This window comes from Perognathus longimembris, chromosome 14 (genome assembly GCF_023159225.1).
Source record: "Perognathus longimembris pacificus isolate PPM17 chromosome 14, ASM2315922v1, whole genome shotgun sequence".
In the NCBI taxonomy this organism is placed as follows: Eukaryota; Metazoa; Chordata; class Mammalia; order Rodentia; family Heteromyidae; genus Perognathus; species Perognathus longimembris.
Genome location: NC_063174.1, coordinates 18,511,388 through 18,537,533, shown reverse-complemented (window position 1 = coordinate 18,537,533; position 26,146 = coordinate 18,511,388). Strand labels below are relative to the sequence as shown.

Here is a 26,146-nt window from a genome sequence, read left to right as displayed (position 1 = left end):
TACTAAGAGCCTTATCTTTAACCTTGCAATCACTTCAACTCTTTCTAAGTCTAGAATATTAAGTTCCAATAAAATTCTGTTTATTGGCACAATTTTCTGGCTTTCTAATTCTCCAATTCTCAATCCACTTGGTTTTCAAATCATCACATTGTAGTAGTGATTGATTAAAGTGTTAACTGATCTTCCCCTTTAATTTCATTTAAGGTCTTTCCTTCTATAATCTTTTTGATACACTTAAACTCTGCTTCTTCGAAGTCCTGCTCTCTTTTCAAACCCCAATGTACTGGGTTTCCATACACAAAATCAGCCCAATAACTGCTAGTTTTTGAAGGCCAGAGATTTATACCACAGTTAGCTCTTGCCATGCCCTAGCTACTTCAAATGAGAAGTTTAAAAGTATCAGTCCTTGTCTCCTGATACAAGCATTTAGGTAGAAGTTTAGACTGTTCTTCAGCTCCATAAGGACTATTGTGCTATCTGCATACTAAATGGAGGTGGCAGGTCTGGTATGGAAGGGCCAAAATGGTTTCCCATATCTGTAAACATAGCAGGGACACTAGGACTCTGCACTTAGCTCCTCTCTCCTTCTCAAGAAGGAGAGTATGTTCTTCTGGAGAGCATCATTCCTTTATATCACTCATATACATTGGTTCCAATCAGTGATGATTTGGCACCAACCACTATGCCAACCAAGTCTTGTGATTGATATGTGGCAATAGCCAGTGAATCAGGAGTTTTAGATGTTTTCACAATGAACTTTAAAAATGCATGGAGTGATTATAATTAGGAATACTAATAGTTGTTTACAAAAGCTAATTCAGGAGATTCATTAGTAATTATTCATTTAGAGAGGTAAAGTTTAAAAGTGAGAATAAACCATCTGCTGTGTCGGGGTTTTTAGCCCCCCCCCCCTCCCCGGGCCTGCGGGAGAGATGGGGTAGGCACGCCCGGAATGGATGAGCCAAGAAAGGAAAGAACCTACAGACTGCCTGTACCAGCCCTCCCTAACCGGAGGACAATCAGACCTGTCTGGAGTCAAGTCGGTGCAAGATCTCCTTTATTGAGGAAGTACATACAGCTAAATAGGGCACAGAAGCCAATCAGGTCAAAGATTGGCAGGAAGGGGAGGGGTGGAAGGGTGGGGCGGGGGGTCATCACAGCCCACAGAACTGCCTCGGAGTTCATCCTTAGGCACCATCTTAGCCACATGTGGCCCCAGGACTGAGAAACAGGTGGGGCCAGCAGGTTGACTTCTGGGCTTGTCCCACACTGCTGAAACAGTAAAATGAAGAATAACTTTAGAAGAAAGTATAAAGAATGAAAAAAGGTTAAGTAAATTCCCAACTAGTAACAAGGGGAGTTGGTTGGAATCATTATGTTCATAATCTTTAAAATGTGCATAAAATTCAAAGCCAGAATAAAATAGAAAGCACAAAAAAGTTCTTTTGAACCCAAATATATTAGTTATTATAGTAAATGTAAATTAATGAAATGCTAACTGCTTTGGGTAGCATAAAAATATTGCCAAGCCCTCTTGGAATAACACAACGTAAGTTCAAAAAAGAAGCTTGTAAGTTAAAGGATAAATGAATGTATAAGAATAGGGAAAAGCAATTAAATACTATTTTAAGAGTATTTCTGGGTCACTATATCAATGTAAAGCAAAATAAATTTTCTAGAAAATGAACCATAAAGGTAAAGAAGACTCGTTTATAGTGATAAAAGCTTCAACACATGCAATTTAAAACTTGTGACCCAAATAGCAAAGCATAGAATTAGGTAAAGTAAAAACAAGACAGATTACAAGATGTTTTTAAACAACCAATACCCTTTAGAATATGGTGATCACTATTCTAAGTCAGTCTGCTCAGTCCTCATGACCTTTATGCTCCACTTATGCTAATCCACTTGATTGCTGGGAATGAGTTTCCTGTATCTGCAACACCCTTGCGATAGCTTGACAAGTTTCTGTGGATCCTTGAAGACAGAAGTTGAGTGGCATCTTTCTCCAAATGCCTTTTCTTGTGTAAAACTGTCTTCATACTTCATTGTGGACTACCATAAAAATGAAGACAATTTTGTTCTTGCTCGTCTAAATTTTCTTTCTCTTTTTAGAGAATCTCCAGTCTAGAATTGACTGAATGAATGATACTTGAATTAACAGGGTAGCTAAGAAATGTTTTCTAGTGAAGCAAGAATCATCTGCCAACAGAGTATTGGGAACATTGAGGGATATTAAAACAGACAAAATAACATGTGAAGAACAACAGACTAGATACTCTTAGCATTTTCCTTGTAAAATCTTGTTGTAACGTCTTGCACAATTGAGAGAGAGAGACACAGAGAGAGAAAGACAAAAAGAGAGACATTCAGTTGACAAAAGGGTCATATAAATCCTGTTAGGTATGGAATTGTGTTGTGAAGTATGGCACTGAGTATTTTCAGTTTCCTCCATAGAATTAATGACATCAACAGAGCCCAAGAAGTAATTTTCATATTCTACACCCATAGAAAGTCTTAAGTAAAGGCTTTGCAATGAGTAGAAAATATCTTCATACCTGCAGCATAATTTACAAAGTTTGCTTAAGGTTTATTCATGATATTATTGGTTGCACCTAAGTGCTATCAGACTACAGAGAAAATACTTTTCAAATTGTGTTACCTATACTATTAATCCATGAGTATCCAGGAGCCCAAAGACTGACATTCACAAGGGAGTAATTACAATTTACTCATTCAAATCAATAGCATTATCTGCTTCAAATTTGCATTCTAGTCAAAGCTCCTGCTTTATTCTTCCTTCTACCTCCAGAATATCATTGATGGCTATAAACATAAGATGGCATGACATTGTTTTTTCTTTCTGAGAAGCTAAAAGAAAACAAAGCAAACAAACAAAGCAAAACAAAGCAACAATTTGCAATCCTACAAATACTTTTTAAGGGCAATGGGGCTGGCTCATTGCTCATGCTCAGAAGAGATGCAATTTTTTAACTTCGCCAAACTCTCCACCCACCTCTCTCCTTGGGCATGACAAGTGTTGGTTAAAAATAGATTCTTGTGAAAAGAATAGCCAGTGAGATTCCGTGACTGAATGCCTCCTTTATGGTGGTTGTTTTATGTCTTTTCTCCAGACCCACCTGCGGTGGAACCGGCATTCCTGGAAATCCGGCAAGGGCAGGATCGCAGTGTCACCATGAGCTGCCGGGTATTGAGAGCCTACCCGATTCGGGTGCTGACCTATGAATGGCGCTTGGGTAACAAGTTGTTACGGACTGGTCAGTTTGACTCCCAGGAGTACACAGAGTTTCCGGTGAAGAGTCTTTCTAATGAACACTATGGAGTTTACAATTGCAGCATCATCAATGAAGCTGGAGCTGGGAGATGCAGCTTTCTTGTCACAGGTGGGATGTGAAATATTTTGTTCTTTTAAAAATACATTGCCTAATGTATGAAACTGTAACCTCTCTGTAATTAAGTTTGATAATAAAAATATATATATTAAAAAATACATTTCCTATTCTCAGACAGAGTGATCTTAAGTCTGTGCCAGTGGAAAAACGAAAACGTTTCCTAATGCCATGGAACTGCTACTTATTTTCATGGCAAGTTTCATTTAGTAGTTAAAAATAGATTATATGCCCATGAAATGAAACAGAAACTTATGAGAATTCATAGGATGTGAATGATGAAATTGTGTATTTGGAATATTCCAATAATAATACAACAAATTGTAGTAACTAACGTTATTTAGATCAGATTGCAAAAGTGAATAGATACCTGGTCTAAAATTATTAGTAGCAGGAATGTTTATTTTTTTATTTTTGTTTATTAGCTCTCAACGTACAGTGACTTACTCATAAATGTTACAAGGAAAATAAATAAATTTGTATCTGGCATGTAAGAAGTTGAAAAGAAGTAGTACTTGTGCTTCTTGATACAATTTTCTTTTTAATATTCTCTGTAGAGTCTTACATACTTATCTAAATTATTTGATAATCTGAAGCAAATCTGTTTATTTTGAGCTTTATCCTAAATACAGTTAATTCTAGTAGTTGGAGTGTTTGTGCTAATAAATATAGAGATTTTACTAGCTGAAGTGATTAAAATATCCAATTTATAATGTTAACTTTTTAAATATGAGAGAATTCTCTGCATATGAATTTGCTTTGAGTCATTTATTCTTCCTGACTTGCAGTATTTAATTAACAAAATATAGTTGACTCAACAAAGGGCATGAAGAAGTCTTCCGGCTTTCTGTTGCCATCTACTGATTTGATAATACTTTTGGTTAAGGATCATTTAAATATAAGGCCTTTCTATTTTAATTCTTATCACTAACTCAAATGTTTCCAGGACAATATAAATTAATGTGATGATCTAACTGCTAATCTAATAAAAACCGTAGTTTATTAATCAAGCAGGTGAATTTAAATGATCTAGATTAAAAAGCTTTCAAAGGAAAACCTTTTCTATGTATTAATACAAAGAGTCTGACTTTCATTTTCTCAATCTTAGAAACAGTAATACACTATAAAATAAACAGTACTCCATTATTTTCTACTATTCTGGCCTTACACACTTTGTAATTAATTTTCAAGGGTGACCTCAATTTCTAACTTTGAGCTTGAAGGTTTAGATCCATGCTACTTCTAACACAACTTTCATGTCCTGCCTAATATGAGATTCAAATTCAATATTTGAGCTAGAAGACAAGTTAAGACCAGAAGAAACACTAAGCTTTATTTTTTCATTCCAAATCCATAGGGTGCACCACGGAGATTTTGTTACCTGTGGGAGAGAATAAACCTGTTATGAGGTTCTCATAGAGGAAAAAGAAATAGCCACATACATTTTTATCATTTTGTGCTTTGCAATACTCAGGTCAACGTTATTATTTCAAGATCTCCACATACAATGAAATATTCTTTTCTCAGACGGGAAGAAGAAATAGCCACATGCATTTATATCAATGTGTGCTTTGCAATATTCAGGTCAATCTGATTGTTTCAATATCTTCCCATATAATGAAATATTCTGTTGAAAAGCAGAGAAAGAAATGACTGAGTCCTCAAAATACATACATGCATGCATATATATGTGCATATATATGTTTCCATATACTTTTATCTTGAACACATCTTGTCTTTGAAAGAAAATTAACTTCCTGTACTAAAATACACAGTGTTAGGATTCCATATGTATTTTCTATTATGACAAGTCTTCTAAGATAGCATAAGAGAACCAGAGATTGGAAAATATGGAACAATGCCTAGAACCTTAATCTAAAATATAGATTGTAAACAAAAGTATTTTTTTTTGGAGGTTGGGGTTGAATTTTTATTTTTTTTAATTTTTATTATGAAACTTATGTAAAGAGAGGTTACAGTTTCATACGTTAGGCATTGGATACATTTATTGTACTGTTTGTTACCTTGTTGCACATACCCCCTCTCCCTCCTCCCCCTTTCCCTTTCCCCCCATGAGGTTTTCAGTTCACTTACATCAAACAGTTTTACAAGTATTGCTTTTGTAGTTGTTTGTCTTTTTTTACCCTGTGTCTCTCGATTTTGGTATTCCCTTTCAATTTCCTAGTTCTAATACCAGTATACGCGGTTTCAAATATACTCAGATAAGATTACAGAGATAGTGTAGGTACAACCACAGGAAGGTGATACAAGAACATCATCAATAATAGAAGCTACCGATACACATGGGACGTTGAAAGTAGTTACAACTGTGATATAACAATCGTTTCCATAACATGGAGTTCATTTCACTTAGCATCATCTTATGTGTTCATAAGGGTATAGATATTGGGATCTAGTGATGCTCTGCTATGACTTGCCTAAACCTGTACTAATTATTCCCAATAAGGGAGACCATAGAGTCCATGTTTCTTTGGGTCTGGCTCACTTCACTTAGCATAATTTTTTCCAAGTCCTTCCATTTCTTTACAAATGGGACAATGTCATTCTTTCTGATAGAGGCATAAAATTCCATTGTGTATATGTACCACGTTTTCCTGATCCATTCATCTACTGAGGGGCATCTGGGTTGGTTCCAGATTCTAGCTATGACAAATTGTGCTGCGATGAACACTGTTGTGCTGGTGGCTTTACTGTGATTTTGTTTGTGGTTTTTTGGATAGATACCCAAAAGTGGGGCTGCTGGGTCATAGGGGAGCTTTATATTTAGCCTTCTGAGGAATCTCCATACTGCTTGTCAGTGTGGCTGAACCAGTTTACATTCCCACCAACAATGAGCTAGGGTTCCCTTTTGGCCACATCCCCTCCAACAGTTGTTATTGTTAGTTTTCTTGATATAGGACATTCTTACTGGGGTGAGATGGAATCTCAATGTTGTTTTGATTTGCATTTCTTTTATTGCCAGTGATGTAGAGCACTTTTTCATATGTCTTTTGGCCATTCTCATTTCCTCATCTGAGAAGTCTCTTTGTAAGTCTTTAGCCCACTTGTTGAGGGGGCTATTGGTCCTTTGCGGTTTTGTTTTGGAGGAAGGTAATTTTTTTAGTTCTGCATATATTTTAGAGATGAGGGCTTTGTCCGTTGAGTGGCTGGAAGATCTTCTCCCAGTCTGTAGGCTTTCTGTTTATCTTGTCAGCTATGTCCTTTGCCATGCAGAAGCTCTGAAGTTTGATGCAGTCCCATTTGTCCAACCTTTCTTTGATTTGTAGCCTTTCTGGGTCTTTGTTAAGGAAGTTCTGTCCTGCGCCAAGGAGCCCAAGTGTTTCTCCTACTCCTTCCTTTAGTGTTTTCGCGGTGTCTGTTTTGATTTCGAGGTCTTTAATCCATTTGGAATTGATTTTGGTGCAGGGTGATATATAAGGATCTACTTTTAGTTTGTTGCATGTGTTGAACCAGTTTTGCCAGCACCATTTGTTAAAGAGGCTATCTTTCTTCCAAACTATTGTTTTAGCTCCTTTATCAAAGATTAAGTAGGCATAGTTCTTTTTTTTTTTCAAATTTTTATTATCAAACTGATGTACAAAGAGGTTACAGTTTCATAGGTTAGGCATTGGATACATTTCTTGTACTGTTTGTTACATTGTCCCTCATAACCCCCTCCTTCCTCCCACTCTCCCTTGCCCCCCTGAGGTGTTCAGTTCACTTTCACCAAACAGTTTTGCAAGTATTGCTTTTGTAGTTGTTTGTCTTTTTTTACCCTGTGTCTCTCAATTTTGGTATTCCCTTTCAATTTCCTACTTCTAATACCAGTATACACGGTTTCCAATATACTCAGATAAGATTACAGAGATAGTGTAGGTACAACCACAGGAAGGTGATACAAGAACATCATCGATAATAGAAGCTACAGATACACATGGGACGTTGAAAGTAGTTACAATTGTGATATAACAATTGCCAAGTAGGCATAGTTCTGTGGGTTCATTTCTGGGTCTTCATTTCTGTTCCACTGGTCTTCAGGCCTGTTCCGGTGCCAATACCAAGCTGTTTTTATTACTATAGCTTTATAATACAGCTTGAAGTTGGGTATTGTAATTCCTCCAGCACTGTTCTTTCTGCTTAGGATTGTTTTTGCTATTCTAGGTCTTTTATTGTTCCATATGAATTTCTGGATTGCTTCCTCTACTTCATTAAAAAATGGTGTTGGGATCTTAATGGGTATTGCATTGAATTTGTAGATAGCCTTTGGCAATATTGCCATTTTGATTATATTAATCCTCCCAATCCAAGAGCATGGGAGGTTTTTCCATTTCCTTAGTTCTGACTTAATTTTGTTTTTCAAGCTTTTAAAGTTCTCATTAAAGAGGTTTTTCACTTCTTTGGTTAAGGTTATTCCTAGGTATTTTAGGTTGTTTGAGGCTATTGCAAAAGGAGTTGCTTTCCTGATTTCAGCCTTGGTCTTAGGGTCGTTAGCATAGAGAAAGGCCGTTGATTTTTGAGGGTTTACTCTATATCCTGCAACTTTGCCAAAGTTTTGTATCAGCTCTTGTAGCTTGGGGGTAGAGTCTATGGGGTTCTTTAGGTATAGGATCATGTCATCTGCGAAGAGAGAAAGTTTAACTTCATCTTTTCCTATTTGGATCCCCTTTATATTTTCTTCTTGCCTAATTGCTGTGGCTAGGAATTCTAGTACTGTGTTGAAGAGCAGGGGAGAGAGTGGACATCCTTGCTTTGTTCCTGATTTTAAAGGGAATGGCTTTAGTTTTTCACCATTTAGAGTTATGCTTGCTGTTGGTTTGTCAAAAACTGCCTTGATTATATTCAGGAATGTTCCCTGGAATCCCAGTTTTTCCAGGGCTTTTTAGCATAAATGGGTGCTGGATTTTATCGAACGCTTTTTCCATATCCAGAGATAAAACCATGTGGTTCTTTACCTTGCTCCGGTTGATGTGGTGGATTACATTAATTGACTTGTGTATATTAAACCAACTTTACATCCCTGGAATGAATCCAGTTTGATCATGGTGTATGATTGTTTTGATGATCTCTTGAAGTCGATTGGCCAGAATTTTGTTGATTATTTTTGCTTCTATGTTCATCAGGGAAATCGGTCTGTAGTCCTCTTTCCGTGATGAGTCCCTGCCTGGTTTTGGGATGAGGGTTATACTGGCTTCATAGAATGTGTCTGGTAGTGAACATTCTCTTTCAATTTCATTGAAGAGTTTGAGAAATATTGGAGTGAGTTCTGTTTGAAGGCCTTGTAGAATTCTGCAGTGAATCCATCTGGACCTGGGCTAAGAAAAGTATTCTTAATTTCTAAGAACTTGAGACCTTGATTAATAAAGTAAATTTAAATTGTTTATTTTTACAATTATTTCACCAAGTTTAGTGTTACTCTTTCACTTCCCATAAATATTTCATTATAGTTACTCCCCTAAAAAGTGACTTGGCTGAGCCTGAGAATGTACAGAAATGAAGAGTCAATACATATATTCTTATATTTACTCCTGGGAAAGTTCTGAGCACATTCCTGTGTATGACATGTGAAATTAGAGGATATAAGAATATTTTCCTGCTAAGCAAATGTATAGAGAATGTGAAAATATTTGAGAAATACCAATGGGCAAGGCTGGAGTGGAGTAGCATATCTGTTCACCATTAGACATAGCACACTTAGTTCTGATCATGTTTTATAATAGGAATGACATGTTGTCCATTTACATGTATCTTATCTACTCTTACTTAATAAAATTATAGATGCTTCCTATGGTTTAAGGAAACCTGTGAAGTATAATAGGAATCTTGGTCCATTAATCATGTTTTCCCCTAAGATATTTTTCAAGGCCTAAAGAATAATGTGGCACTTTGTCTACTAGAATTAATGTATTTACAAACAAGAAATTCCCAGTACTTATCTATATGAATTCATGTATTTAGTTTTATGGTTTAATGGGTTTCTATATCGTTAAACAATTAAACTAGACATGAATTACACCTTATGGAATGTTCAAAACTTTCTCACTTATTTTCATTTTTTGAAAAAAGTATTCTTAAATATTTTAATATGTGTATATTATTTGATGAAAAGATTGAATATTCAGTGTAAAGTATACTGTTTTGCTCACACACAACATGACTCAGAAAAGAACTCAACAAATAGGGAGTGATTAAACAGATACCATGATTTACAAAGAATCATTGATTAGATGATAGGAAATCTGCTGCTAATTACTCTTCAAAACAGGACAATAGATGAAAATAGGAAGGATCAAACAGTGGTTCATATTGAAAATAGATTTTTTTTGTACTGAGTTAACTGATGACTCCCCAGAGCATATGCCTTAATTCTAATCCTTGAACCTATGAAATTTATATTGTATGGAAAAAGTTTGGCAACCTTAAGGAATTTGAGAGAAAGAATTTGTTCTATATTATCTAGATGAGCTCCAAATGCAGTAAGTTGTGATATTATGAGAAAAACAACGTTATTTAAAGAAAAACGGGCAATATTGGAATGGAATCATTTAATACAGGCCAAGGAACTTCTGCCACCACCAGAATCTAGAACAGGCAAAGAGCCCACTCCCTTCTAGGGTCTCAGTTGGAAGAAGAATCCTGCCAAGACATTGGCTTATTTTCTGACCTCCAGAATTGTAAGATAATAAAATTTTAAGCCATCCAATTTTTAGTAAATAGCTAACATAAATTACAAGTCATTATTTTAAAATGTTTCAAGCTGAATACAACTGCTTTATCATTGATCTTCATGCTGAAACAATGAATACACAGATTTTCACACCTCAGCAAAGTTGTTGGCCTGTTTTGCATTTGTTTCCTAAGGAGCTAATTGGAACAATCATACAGGTGCAGAGGTAGAGCTAGTGAGGCAAAGCAACCTGGGAAGTTGAACTGACAGCCTGTATCAGTACCATATGTTGAGATGAATTGTACATTGCCAAAGACCACAGGTGGTTCATTAATACTGAAAAGTTATTCCCATTATACAATACAGCAGTGACAAGTTTCCAGCTCTTGATTATACAGGAGATCAGCTTATTGAGACACTGTGGAAAGTATTAAATACCAATACTAGGTATTAATGAAAATATACTTTTACCATTTTTGAGAATAAAGAACTAGGCTATTGGTGATAAAAATACAGTATTGATTTAAAAAGTTTAAGTCATCTGTGTCTTTTTAATTGCTTTAAATCATATTCATAATATATAAATAGATTGCTACCACAATGTTAGCTTATAATTCCTGCAATCATGTTTACAGTAACTATGTTACTTATAATCTTTTCCTCTGAAAGATTATTTCTCATGATATGTTTCTATTTGGATATATTAATATGAGAGAAGACTGAAATTTATTAACAATTTGGGAAACTGGTGAATGTAAAAAGTAATCATCTATTTTTCTGTTTAGTTTTTAAGTAGCTACTTAAATACAATTCGGAAGTTGCCATATCACAACATGAGCACAGATACTTATCACTAGAATTTACATAAAAATTTAAGTGAAAATCACTATTTCCTATATGATCCATGAAGTAAAACTATGGTGGTCTTGTAACTTTCAGAAAATTTGTGCATACAGATATAAGATATTTAGATTTACTAAACACTTAGGAACTTGATCAATGAGAGATAGCATTAGATTCTTTTAAATAAAACTATTAAAAGAGGGACGTCTTTAACAAAAAGTAAAAATAGATAAATATTACATCAGTTTGTTGCATGAACTACACTTGCAGTTGAGTATAAAACAATAGCTTTACCTTTATCTCTCATCTGATAAACTTTACAGCCAGGAAACTTACTATTTGTGAGATTCTACTGAATGTGAGGTGATATATAAGACATGTGCAAGATAACAAGAAATAATTTCAAAAATTGTCAGATTTACATTGCATAGTATCTTGAATCTATAATTACATTTTCTTCCAGTTATACCTGTTCATTTTGTCTCTTCATGAATATAACAATAGTCTTTTATTTGACCTTTGAACCTTCTGCCTCTTTTCCATTTATTTCACTTTCCCTATTCTTGGAATTAATTTCCTAGAAGATCTGTCTTACTGTGAAGTTAGAAACATTGGGGTTCTTCATGTACTGTAGAATATGCAGAATTTTCAGTGTCATGTATTTCTAAGCCATTTGTTTATATTCCAAAGAAAATATATCAGTTTATCTCTTCCTCAATTCTACAAGGTACTTTAAGCTCAATTTAAATTGGACTGTACCACCTATCACTACCCATTACATGTTTTAGGATTTTATGCATTTGTTCGCATGGCTCTTCCTTCTGAGATCGTTGTGTATTCCGCTTTTTAATGCTATGTGGTAACTTGTGTGTAGGAGTTTATAAAGATGGAAATGTTTGCCTTTATCCAGAAAAAGAGACACTAGCTATGAAAACATTATATGATTTAAATATTAATTATACATCCATATTTGCATAAAACATCTGAATGTATCAATGGGATCCAGGTAATCATAATTTAAATAGAATAGGATACTATTTTAGTTTGATTAGGCCCTGATTTTTCATTTCTGCAATGAGGATTATATTCTGCTACACAAGGCTCTATGAATTAGGGGATTTCTCATCTCACAGTCAATCATCATCAATAAAAGGCACATCTCAGAGATCTAATGGCTAGTTAGATCTAGCCATTACTTCCATACTCCAAATAAAATTAAAATCATGCATTTTATGAAAATACTTGCAATAATTTTAGACACATTTACTCCTTGCATATCATTGTAAATAATTTAAGATCACAGTTACCAATAGTCTAAGACCATTGGTTTATGTTATACAAAGATTAAATCATATTTTATCCAACTTATGTTTAATATTCCAATTACTGAAAACACCACAATGAAATTAAATTGAGATTTTCAAGGTAAATAAAAAATCTATGATACTATCTCTGTAACATCATCTATTAGACTCCATTTTTCAGGAGCCGTGACCATTCAGAGTCACAATAATTTTTAATAGGTAGAATACATTTAATCATAGACTCTTGAGATGTTTTATTGATATTGGTAATGGAATGGATGAAACTATGTTATTTCTTTAACTTGGCATAACAAAGTAGTATAAATTTAATATTTCAGAGTAACAGAAATACATTATCAAGTAGCAAATAATTTCTATATGTCAGTAATTATAGCCATGATCAAGGTGCCCTGTTCTAATCTCAAGAAACTGAAATCAGTTTTAGCAAGGGTACCCATGTATCTGGCATTTCAGCTGGGGAAGGAATCCCTTCCAAACTTATCAGAATAGTTTCTTTGTGATGGTTGTATGATAGAGCATTTTCTGGATACCTTTAGCCATTACAAAATAAAAATACCTACACTTCTGGAATCTTCTTTAAGTGCCTTGCCACATGGACATTTCTGCAAATGACCACCTCCACCCAGAATTTCTACCCGAATTTTGCTACTAGAGCATATCTTTTATTATGCAAGACAATCACAGATAGGTTTTCCCATCATTTTTGCTAGATCCTATCAAGAAAAAAAAATCCATTTTCTCCCACATTCGGAGGGAAGAATTTTTCCTCAGGAACCAGTATTTCCTGCTATTTTATGGAGTTTATGAACACAGCCTAACTATAAACGAGACTGATGTATCTATGCAATATTGAACTAAAAACATCCTTCATAGTCTAATCCCCTTCCATAACCATGGAAGTCAGGATTATAGGAAGCAAAAATGCATCTGTGACTACTAATTTCACCTCTAGCTTAAAAATATTTTGTAACATTGTGCAATCTATGATTTTCTTTTAGTATATTAGAACATTCAAAATGAGAAATCTTACCAATGTCTTTGCATTCTGTTTATTTAGAGTGACAGATGTGGGTAATATTGCCTAAATTAACAGGACATCAGAAAGACTCAGCAAATCAACACTATTTAAAAGTTTTGTTACTATCAGAGGAATTGACAACATCTTCTATACCACATCGTTCCAGTCTTTCTTGTAGATTTGTGGACATTCACCAGTAAACAGTTTAGAGATGTGTCATTAAAAAAAAATATACTTTTGGACTCATCAACACAAAGAGTTCCGATGTCAAAGATCAATGTAATATATATTTAAAAAATGTATATGTCACTATGGATAGTCTAAAATTATCCACAGGCCTTTGCCCAGTACACTAATTTCTGGAGACTATCACTGGCATTAATAGAGAAAGAAGGTTTAAGTGTAAATGTTTCATAGGCTCTAAGGAATAGATTAAAAGTAAAACTCAATTTGATTTAAAAGAATTGACATAGATTTGCATAGATTTGCAAGAGTTAAGCATCACAATCTGTAGTTGGATTCCAAGGCAGGGAAGACATAGGTACTTTGTATCTTACTTAGGGAAATACTGACTCAAGATGAACATATCTTGAAGGCAGAAAGAGAAAGCTAAAAAAAATTTAGATGCATAGGATTGGGAATGTGCCTTATGGGTAGAGTGCTTGCCTAGCATGCATGAAGCCCTGGGTTCAATTCCTCAGCAATACATATACAGAAAATGCTGAAAGTGGTGCTGTCAAGTGGTAGAATGTTAGCCTTGAGCAAAAAAAAGCCAGGGACAGTGCTCAAACCCTGAGTCCAAGCCTCAGGACTGCCAAAAGAAAAAATATACATATAAATAGATAGATAGATAGATAGATAGATAGATAGATAGATAGATAGACAGATAGATAGATGCAACCCGAAAGAAGACGCAAGTCACAAATTAAGATGTGTTCTAACATTAACCAACTGTACCCATGCTAAATTCCTCTGTTGAAGCCCTAACTCCCTGTGAAGTGGTATTTGGAGACAGGACATTGTGTTTATTGGGATTAGATAAAGTCATAAGAGTGAGGTTCTAGGCTGAGGATCAAATCTTTTGATCCTTTATTCTTCCTCTATCCGGTGAAAGCAGAGTGAGAAAATGACCATTTGCAAGACAGGAAGAAAGTCCTCGCCAAGTGGTTACCATATCCCACATTTAATCTTCAGAAACATGAGAAAATAAATACCTCCTGAAGTCAGCTAGTTAGCCACATATTAATATGGAGACAAAGATAGATTAATAGAGACTATCTAATAACTAAAATGTCACATGAAAAATAACAATATTAAATTGTAACAGAACATGAGTTCCTGGTTGTGATCACTTTGAAAAATTTTTTGGAGAACTGACTGATGTTTGTCTTGCAGCATTAGAATTGTCACACACACATACATATATATATATATGCATGTATATATACATATGTGTATATGTATATGTGTGTGTATATACACACATATAATTATATTCAACCAGAGGAAAGAGGCAGACTATGGAAATACAAAGGAGGTGGTGAGTTTGATTAGAATAGACACAATGCATGAATGGAATTTTAATGAAATCCTCTTGTATTATAAATATATGCCAATTCAAAAATATATTTAAAAAACCCACAGCTACATCAAGTCATGCCTCAGCATAACTGCAGAAAACCACAGGAAACTCTTGATAACACTGAAATAATTCATTCTGCTCTCATATACAATTGTTGCTTCCACCTATAAACAATAACCAGTGGAAGGCAATGGATGATCTAGTGACATGTTAAATAAGACATACCTAAACCTGAATTAAAAATCTAAAAATATCACATAGGTTGAGAATAATTTAAATCATACTTTTGTAACTCTATAGTGAAGTTAGAAATGATAAGCAACTTAGGATTTCCAAGAGCATGAACTGTGAAGATTGACTTAAGCAGTATATTAATCCAATCTACCACTGATAGGATGAAATTGTACAGTTTAAACTGCATAAAAACATTCTAAAAATTGTTTTTGTCAAAGTTATGCATAAAAATTATTGTATATTTGAATTTATTTAGGGTATTAGAGGAAGATAGCAAGAGATGCACGAACTCTGAAAGGACAAAGGAAACAAACTCACATTCACTATTTCATTAAATGTTAATAAAATTAGTACTCCAGTTAGCTTTCAAAGATGGTAGACTAATTTTGGAGGGGAAAAGTTAGTTATTCCATGTGTTTCCTCCAGAAATGTGCATTAGATACAAGGTTCAAACTGGCTGAGAGAAAAGGATAGGGATATGTAACATGCAAACATAACAATTGTGATGACTGTATTTATTAGAAAAAGTAAGACTTATCCAAAGAAGAGTTAGAAGAACCACATTGGATGATAATTGAAGGGCAATTCATGATGAAGGCCTGATGGTTCTAAATTTGTGTTAACTAAATAACAGAGCCTCATAATTCAAAAAGTATAGAAAAAGAAGTAGATGTGGTGATACATGTCTATAGTCTCAGGGTGTAGAGGCTATGAGTTTGAAGCTTTCTGGGCAATTAGTAAGACCTTGTCTCAGAATCAAATTAAGAACAAACAGCTAGGCAAATAAGACTGTAAGTTTATTCGACAACAGAAGAGAGGAGAAATCTACCAGGGAAAATTTCATAATTATAGTGGGATATTCAAATACTCATCTATTAATAGTTAACAAAGCTAGACAGAAAAAAAATCAACAATGTTTTAGAATATATTAACTATACTAATAAGCAAATATAGTTGATTCATATTGAAGTGATCACTATGCCAAAAGTTTTGAACTATGTATCACTGCAAGTCTGCATGGAACAATCGCCAAAGAAGGACATATGCTGATGAAGCATATTGCTTTCAAGATTGAGAGTAAGACAAAAATATTCCATCTCACTAGTCATAAACATTATACTGGAGACTCCACCAATGCAAGAAGAAGAAAAGTAACTAAAATGCATATGAATTGCAAAGGAAAAAAAAAGTCAATATATTTCTATTCAAAGGGCATCTGGATGTTTTGTAGTAAACCCTATTTTAAAATTCTTTCAAATTAATTATGTAATTTCTCAGTGGCATAGTGGGAAGATCAACATATAAAATCAGCATTATTTCTGTGTACAGTGGTCACTCTATGTCCCCAAGGAATTTGTTGCAAGAATTGCACAGGTACCAAACCTGCAGATATTAAAATCCATTAAAGAACACTGCATAATATGTACATGCAACCTGCAATCTTCCTGTATACTCTAGGTCACAAGGAATGCCTCGTACAGTGTAAATGCTATGGAGATAGCTGTTGAGCCCATTGTTTAGGACATAGTGATATGAAAAAGAAATCTATGCAAGTACAGTGCAAATGTAATCTTTTTCCTGAATATTTATAACGTATGGTTGAGTAAATCCATATATATTGAACTCATGGATACAGAGGGCCAGCTAAATAGTAGCTAAAACATTTGAAATTCAATTGTAAAAATACTTTTTCAATAACATAGAAATGTGAATAAATTTAATAAAATATTCATTAAATATACAATGAGAAATATAGAATATTGCTACAGAAAATTACTTGAGGCTGAAATATGTGAAGAAATATTCACATTCATGGATTTGAAGAATCATTATTGTTTTGACATATATTTTTCCCAACTGATCTGATCCATAGACTTACGATGATCCTAATAAAATTTCCACCAGGGTTTTGCTCTCTAGTTTGTTTTTATAGGACCTGAAACAAGTATTCTAGACTATGTTTGAAAAACTAGGTTCCAATTATAGTCACACCTGTATGGGAAAAACGGTGAACAAAACTGTACTACCTAAACTTAAGACTTATTATAAAGCCACAGATATCAAAAGATAATTATTTGTTTTATGCAGAGATGAACATGAACAGTAGCACAGAACAAGAAACAGAGTAGACTTCTATGGTCAATATATGACTCATATATAATAAATTATATTTTCAAAGTTACTGACACAATATCCTGGGGTAAAGTTAGTTTTCCTTATACATTTTACAGAAAAGGCTGAATATTCACAAGGGAAACAACAAAGCTAAAACAATAACTCATAATGTTCACAAGTATATACTTCATTGTAAATCTAAGTATCATTGATTATAAAGCCAAAACTATAAAAATTTCATGAGATATTTCATGAGATATTTTATGACATAACCCATACAAATTTGGAAAAGACCAAGATTTTTTACAAAGCAAAACAAGCCACTATCCAATATGTATTATCCAATGTATATCCTACAAAATTAAAAAGAGTGAAGGAAGGAATAGGTAGGTGAAGAATGGGTGAGAATATTTGAAATGGGTGATTTTCATCAAGATATATTGTGTTCATAAACTGCTTTGTTAAATGGTAACTCTTTTGTAATAATAATAATAAATTAGAGTTTTATTAGAACAGTCATGTGTTTATAAGGTGTCATTAAAGAAATGAAAAGACATGCCATACTTTGTAAGAAAATACTTGAGCTACATTTATCTAACACAGGACTTAGATTTAGAGCAGGCAAGTTGTTCTTACAACTTAATGAGAGAAACAGACCAATGTATAATTAGCAAAGATCTTAAACAGAGGTTTGACAGAATACCAGATAATTGACTAATAATTGTATGAAAATTGCTCACCACTGTCAAGAAAAATTTACACCACATTGGGATAACATTACACCCATAATAATGACTAAAATTTAAAATACTGGCAATATTAAATGCTAATGATGGTGTGGAATTAGCATTTCACACTGTTGTGGAGAATGGACAATAAGAATTTTAAAAATTGGGGGCTGCGAATGTGGCATAGTTGTAGAGTACTTGCCTAGTATGCATGAAGCCCATGGTTCGATTCCTCAGCACCATATAAAGAGAAAAAGCTGGAAATGGTGTTGTGGCTCAAGTGATTGAGTGCTAGCCTTGAGCAAAAAGAAGCCAGGGACAGTGCTCAGGCCCTGAGTTCAAACCCAAGGACTGGCAAAAAAAAAAAAAAAAAGAATTTAAAAATTTTTAAATTTTTGAAAATAGCTTGTTTCTGCACTTACCAAATGATTTAGACTTTCCACTCCTTCATTTTTGCACAGCAGAACTAAAGTACATGCCTGCTCAGAGATTTACCCACAATGTCTACAGCTGCTTTAGTCATAATGGCCTCAAACTAGAAACAACACAAATATGTCAACCAGGAAAGAATTAACACTCTTTGAACTATGCACAGATATCACTTTACTCAACCATATAGATAGAAAGAATTACTAACATGTACTGTAATATGGATGAACAGAATTCATAAACAACTATGTTGATTGAAAAAAGCCAGCAAATGAAAACTTTGCAATTCCATTCATATGAATTTTCGGATTCTATACAACTAATATTTGGTAATAGAAAGTGGGTTCATGTTTTCCACAGGCTGAAGATGGAGGTGATTGACTACAAAGGGCTAGAAACTAACTTTCTGCACAGATAGGAATTCCCGTTTGTTGTTGTGGTTGTGGCTGTTAATATGTTTTAGTTTATTGGGACAGGATCTTGCTATGTTGCCTAGAGAGGTGGAACCCCCAGTCCTCTTACCATGGCATTCCAGGTTCTAGAATTGTGAGTGTGTGCTACCTCTAGTATGAGAATGTCTTTTAAGCCCTGGCTCATAGGTGTAATCTGATTTCCAGGCTGGCATGGTCAGGGAAGTCCTTCTGACACTTTATGTCCACTTAAGCAGCAAAAAGCTGGAGGTGGTGGGCATTGCTAAAGTGGTAGATTTTCAGGAGGCTTAGGCCCTGAGTTCAAGCACCAGTAATACAAAAAGGAAATTAGTAAAAATTGTTTTTAAAAAGTGTAAGATGAATTTTTATTCTCCACTAAACTTCAAAACACTTCTTTTTTTGAGGATCTTGAGTTTTCTCCACAGAGTTCCCTTTCTTTGTGCTAAGCATAATTATTTTTTTCAATTATATTGTTTGATATACTAGATAAGATTATACCAAGAATGCAGAATAACCTAATCTGTTGGTAGGAAAGGTCTTATATAAGAATTAATATAGAAAGACAAATTATACTTGGGAAACACACACATATGTTATTTATTTATTTATTTACTTATTTTTTGGCCTGGGCCTTGGACTCAGGGCCTGAGCACTGTCCCTGGCTTCTTTTTGCTCAAGGCTAGCACTCTGTCACTTGAGCCATAGTGCCACTTCTGGCCATTTTCTATATATGTGGTGCTGGGGAATCGAACCCAGGGCTTCATGTATACAAGGCAAGCACTCTTACCACTAGGCCATATTCCCAGCCCCAAACAATATATATACAAAGACCCGATGCTTAATATTTTTGTTCTTTCCTGGTTGAGCACTTAATATACTTGGATCTCTCATTTGATATTTGGTGGTAGTAAAACTAATCTGTGAAAGAATCAAAGAACTTTCTAGTTTAGTAGAATTATTGCCATCTCCCAAGCCTTCAAGTATCTGTGTGAGCACCGGGCTTTCATCCATTCCCCTGATGAGATAATTAATGGAAGAGAAAAGTGAGGACATTTTTCAAACACATGCCAGAAACCAAACTCAAGGTGATTCCACTCACAAAAAGCCAAAGCCTGATGCAGCATTTCTTTTTTCTCCAGGGATCCTTTTGGCTGGGACTATGAGTTAAGAAAGTTAATTTTTTTTGCTGTTTCAAACCAGAGGCTAAAACCAAAGGATGAGATTAAGAAATCACTTTCTCTGATCAATCAAAAGGACAATCTCAGGATATACCTTATGAGACGTGCCTGTTTCATAGCCTGCATCAGACCAGACTTAGCAGCATGATTTAAAACAGTTATTTCTTCTCCCTTTTCTAGAAGTCATGTTCATGAATCTTGTAGCTATTCTTCAAGAGCCAAAATGATACTGTTTCAATAACTAGATTCCTTTATTCACATCTAAATCCACTTTATTAATTCACGTTCTATGTTCTGGAGAAAATGAATGTTCTTAGAAGATAAACAGCTTATCTTCTGGGCTTCTTTCCAATTCTTGGGAACACCTCTGACTCCCTGCCTCACGACTTCCAGCAATGGGCCACCTGCATGTTCAGCAACCGCCCTTGCCAAAAAGTTAATGTGATCTCTAAGTATTCCAGTGAACATCAAGTTCTCCTGGCCCGAGAGGCTCTGCTTCAGCTCACCCATCTGCTCCTTCCCCAGGCACACACCCCATCTCCATTTTATTAGATTTTCAGACATTCTTTCATTTTAAGAAAATGTATAATTTTAGGTATGACCAAGGGAATTTATTTGCAGCATGTTATCGATTCATTGGAGATGCATAAATCAGTCAAGGTTGCATGGCAGAAATTGGATCTGTCAATGGTGATCTTCAGTCATTCCTGAGCCCACGGTACCTTCAGACAATGAAGTTATCTAGCAAATATGGTTGAGTGCTGAGGACAAAACTATGATTGATGTTTCTGTACAGATATAGAACAAAGTAGATAAGCAGAAGTGCTTTCTTCTGTTGGTGGAAATAGCATTACATACCACAAACCAATATAGCATCTGATTATACTGTAGATGATAAAATTCTTTTTCTTCCTGGAAGTGCTATAAATTGAACTCAGGGCCTGGCATTTCTTATGCAAGTGCTCTTTCCCTTGAAATATGCCTCCTGCACTTTTGATTGTATTTTGTTTTACTGATAATTTCTCTTGCCTCTGTCAACCTCATCCTACAAGCCTCCTATGCCCACCTTCTGTGTAGCAGGAATTACAGGCATGTACAACCATGCTCAGTTTGCTGTTGAGGAAAGGTGTTTTCTTAATAAGTTTTTTTTCTACGTTAAAAACATTTTTATTGGGGCTGGGGATATGGCCTAGTGGCAAGACAGCTTGCCTCGTATACATAAGGCCCTGGGTTCGATTCCCCAGCACCATATATACAGAAAACGGCCAGAAGTGGCGCTGTGGCTCAAGTGGCAGAGTGCTAGCCTTGAGCAAAAAAAGGAAGCCAGGGACAGTGCTCAGGCCCTGAGTCCAAGGCCCAGGACTGGCAAAAAAAAAAACAAAAAACAAAAAAAAAACACACATTTTTATTGTCAAGGTGAAGTACAAAAGGTTTATAATTACACATGTTCAGTAGTGAGTACATTTCTTGTCAAACTAGTTAACCTTTCTCTCTTTTTTTCTTGCACCTTCCCTCCCCCAAACTCCCCCAAGTTGTACAGTTAGTTTACACTACATTGTCTTGTAAGTGTTGCTGTTGCATTGGTTTGCTTTTTACCCTTTTCTCACCATTTTAATGTTACCTTTCCCTTTACTAATTCAAACAGACATATATAAAATACCCAGGTTGCCACAATAAAATACAATGAGAACAAGGGCTAAATCATAGGGAGGATAAACAGAAGAACATAGTATGTCGAAAATAACAACATCAATGATAAACCACTTGTTTCCATATTTTGGAGGCTATTTCTCTTAGCATCATCTCATGTGATCCTATGCACATAGTCATTGAGTTTTTGTGATCATCTACTAGGAATAGCCTAGAAACATACTAATTATTATTAATAAGGGAGCCCATAGAGTTTTTGTCTCTTTGAGTCTGGCATACTTCATTTAGTATGATTTTTTTTCTATGTCTTTCTATTTTCTTATGAATGAGGCAATGTCATTCCTTCTGATAGAAGCATAGAATCCCATTGTGTGTATGTACCACAATTTCTTGATCCATTCATCTACTTAAGGGCTTCTGTATTGGTTCCATATTTTAGCTTTGGTAAATAATGCTGTGGTAAAGCAGATAAAAAGGGGAATAACTCCCTAACATTTTGAACCTCTAATATTGGTGTAATTACAGGACTCAAGGAGAGGTTTTGTGAGTTTTTTTTTCTTTCTTTTTTTAGCCTAATTTAGCCTCAAACTATAACTCTGTCTTCACCTCCCAAAAAGCTAAGATTATACATGGGCCCTACCACACTTGTCCTCCAAAGCTTACTTTGGTTAGATAGATGTGTTCTCCAGTCTTAGGGAGCACATAAGGACAGCAAGGTTAGACCTTGGATTTCATGTGTGTTTACCCATTTTAGCAGGCACACAATGGGTTGTAAGCAACCACACCAACAAGCCTCAGATATGAGAGCCACAGGGTTTTTTGTACAGCTTTAGTTCATACTAGAACTCTTTTAATTGGTGGAAGTTTACTATCGGACAAATTGCTTAAGCTTACTAGTTTTCTCTTTCATTTTTTTGTGAAGAAATAGTATCAGATTACTGCCATCTTTCAGTAGACAGTGAATATTAAAACACATACATGCAGAATCCGATTAGTATAGGCTCTGACAACTAAAGAGCAGCAACAAAAACAAAATTGCCTGTCTGGAGGAAATCACACATCAGCCTTTTTCCCCTCTTATCTGAGGAAGAATAGTTTTATTACAGAGTTTAAGCTTTCCCATAATGCCTTAGAAGCTGTGAACCAAACTGAAACACCCTTTCACAATTAACACATTCTAGTACAAAAAAGGTTAAAAAAATTATTTCTGGTCTTATAAATTTCTTTAAGCAGCCTTACAAAATCATAAATTGTTGCATACCTTACTCTAGCAATTACTACTCTTAACAATGTGAAGATAACTTTATAAATCTTTTCTACAAATAGATGAATCCAAAAAATTGAAAACTATTTCATTTGCCCTTACAAAAAGAAAAGGAACAGGGCTGGGGATATAGCCTAGTGGCAAGAGTGCCTGCCTCGGATACACGAGGCCCTAGGTTCGATTCCCCAGCACCACATATACAGAAAACGGCCAGAAGCGGCGCTGTGGCTCAAGTGGCAGAGTGCTAGCCTTGAGCGGGAAGAAGCCAGGGACAGTTCTCAGGCCCTGAGTCCAAGGCCCAGGACTGGCCAAAAAAAAAAAAAAAAGAAAAGGAACAAAGAATTTGGATAAGACTTATTTTAAGCCTTACAAGGGAAAATGGTTATATAGTGAAATTGGTGGTTATATAGTTAAATTGGTGGAAATTGGTGGAAAAGATTTTTGGATTTTATTCTGGGGCAAATTATAATAAAATTACACATACTTCTAGTTCAATTAGTTCAATTAATATACTTTTATGCCAACAACTCTGGGACTACCACTAATCTGAGTTACTCTGCCTCCTTTTATCCCATAAAACAAGGTGCAAATGGTTATTTGAATAATAATTTTAGCCGTGATTATTTTCAGTTTAATTAATATCCTAAAGATTCTAAACATATTGCATACTACAGATAAGAAATATTTGCCATCAGGAGCTTATAGTTTATTAATAAAATGAAGACAAATTAAAGCAACTACAGAATGTTTGCTAATATATACTTTGGGAAATGCATGGATGAAATGCACAGTAAAATAGCACTTATCTTATCCAAATGAAGCAATAAAGATATATCTAAGTGGTTTCTTTACATTGAGTATCTCTCTAGTGTGCCTGACAAATGGAACCTTGAAACAAAGAAGTCACTTGTTGTTAAATGTCTATATAAAATCATTTAAAATAAGTAATATTAGTACTTGTTTCAATGGACGTTTTCTACTAAATATTTTCAAGTTTATGAGACTTCACAAACATTCATTGCATCTTTATTTCAACTATTTTTATTCACCAATTTTTTTATTTACGTATATTAGTATGTGAGAGACTGTTTAGAAACCCAAAAAGTGTGCAGGAACAATTGGATTTTTAAGAAGTATTATGACATCTTAAATCTGTTTCAGTTTGTTCTGAAGAACTTTTAGTTGTTATAAATTGTATTACTGTGTCTACAAACTGAAAGTTGTACTTAGTTTTAATCAATTGTCTGTGAGCAAAGAGAGAAATTTTGTTAAAATATATTGAAGTCATTTATCAACATTTGTTACACCTGAGAAATATTGAACTCAGTCTTTTCATAATTTTCTTCACTTCTTTCCTTCTTCAGATGTTGGATACTCATGAGAAATAGTTGATGTACATACATAAATACATTAAATACATAAAATACCATACCTGAAATACTTGGTCAATTTCGAAAGATAGTTCCAGAAATCACATGACAACTCACTGTATAATTCAATGAATTTGGCATTTATATTTTATCATCCTCTTGAATTAAGTCATCATTGATTAAATGCATTTAAAAGTGTGAACAATTTAACATTTCATAGGTTAAATTCTGCCTTATTTGTTTAAATTGCATACTTTTGAAAGCTAAAAAGACTCTTGACGCATTCCTTTATTTTATTCATGTAAATGTCAAGTTAAATTCTTACGTGAAATGGCATACATACATACATAGACACTGTGTAATTCAATTAGTTATCTCTAAGAAAAGAACTACCTGGTCACAGCAAGTTCACAAAGATCTTGCTTTTCATAGATTATAACTTTAGCATTAATTGCCAAAGCATACAAGCAAGAAAATTTTGTAGAACAATATTTAGATAGAAGAGGTCCCAAATTCATCAGATTCAGCTATGTAATATTTTTCTCTCATTTTTTCTCCTTTGTCAGGCTTTGTGTCATGTAAGTAATAAATAGACAAAGTTCAAGTTAGACCAGATAATCCAGGTTTGGGGTCCTTCCCTTTTTAGACTTTTCTAAACATAAAGTTAGAAATATATTTAGTTAATTTCCTTTCTTTACTACACTGTGCTTCATAATATTTATGTAATTTATGTATTTAATATATATTATATTATATATACATAATCCTTTAAAGTAAGCAATTCAAAAAACAGGTACACCCTAACCTGAAAGGCATACCTTAATATAGTCTGAATTATTAGATAAGGACTTTGTTACTTAATATATTACATAGTATAATATCTTCTAATGCTTTAGAACAGTTTAGCCTACAGTAAACTGTGGTTTTTGCATGGGCTATAAAGCAAAGAATGATCTTTATGGTTCATGGCTAGAAGAATTTTGTTTTGTTTTGGTTTTTGGTTTTTGTTGTTGTTGTTGGTCATGGGGCTTGAACTCAGGCCTGGACACTGTCCCTGAGCATTTTTTCCTCAAGGCTAGTGCTCTACCACTTTGAGACATAGCTTCACTTCCAGCTAGAAGAATTTTAAAAAGAAATGGTATTTCAATATCTTATTTTAAATAGTTTAATGACACATATGCACATCTAGTCAGTATTAGTAAGTCCACCTTCTATGGCCATATTTGCACTCTTGTGGACTTTCTATTTTATAATCCATGATGGAACATCTATAATATTGATTATTGGACTTTAAAATATATTTTTATTATCTCCAAGTATTTGTATGAAGAGGTTACTATTATAATAATGATCCTACCTTATTTTCTGTTTGAAAACATCCTAAATGTTTCGATGTCGAAATAAAAGTATTCAAACTATATACTTGCTTAAGGAAGTTACTCTTGCTCAGTAGCATCACGTCTACTTAATAACTATAGTCAAATAAAGGATTTCTTTGGTGACTTTGTCAAATGTATCACAGTTCTCATGTTAAAGTGAGAATTGAAACATTAGAACTACTCTGAAACAACATTTTCTAGCTGCTTTGCATTATTCACTACTATATAGTGATCCCCCTGATGCATTAATCTGGGAAAAAGCCTCAATGAGAATTAAAATTGGTTTTATTAAAAATATTGTAGGGGGGCTGGGGATATGGCCTAGTGGCAAGAGTGCTTGCCTTGTATACATGAGGCCCTGGGTTCATTTCCCCAGCACCACATATACAGAAAATGGCCAGAAGTGGTGCTGTGGCTCAAGTGGTAGGGTGCTAGCCTTGAGGAAAAAGAAGCCAGGGACAGTGCTCAGGCCCTGAGTCCAAGCCCCAGGACTGGCAAAAAATAAATAAATAAATAAATAAATAAT

General features: G+C 34.6%; 1 protein-coding gene across 2 annotated transcripts in view; it reads left to right on the top strand.

Moving 5' to 3' along the window:
• Mdga2 (MAM domain containing glycosylphosphatidylinositol anchor 2) overlaps window positions 1–26,146 on the top strand; it is a 701,866-nt gene that overhangs the window by 621,543 nt on the left and 54,177 nt on the right. For both annotated transcript variants that reach the window (XM_048362528.1, XM_048362529.1), the window contains exon 9: window positions 3,135–3,404. In XM_048362528.1, coding sequence (XP_048218485.1) covers window positions 3,135–3,404 — 270 coding nt within the window. The remainder of the gene's footprint in view (window positions 1–3,134; window positions 3,405–26,146) is intronic.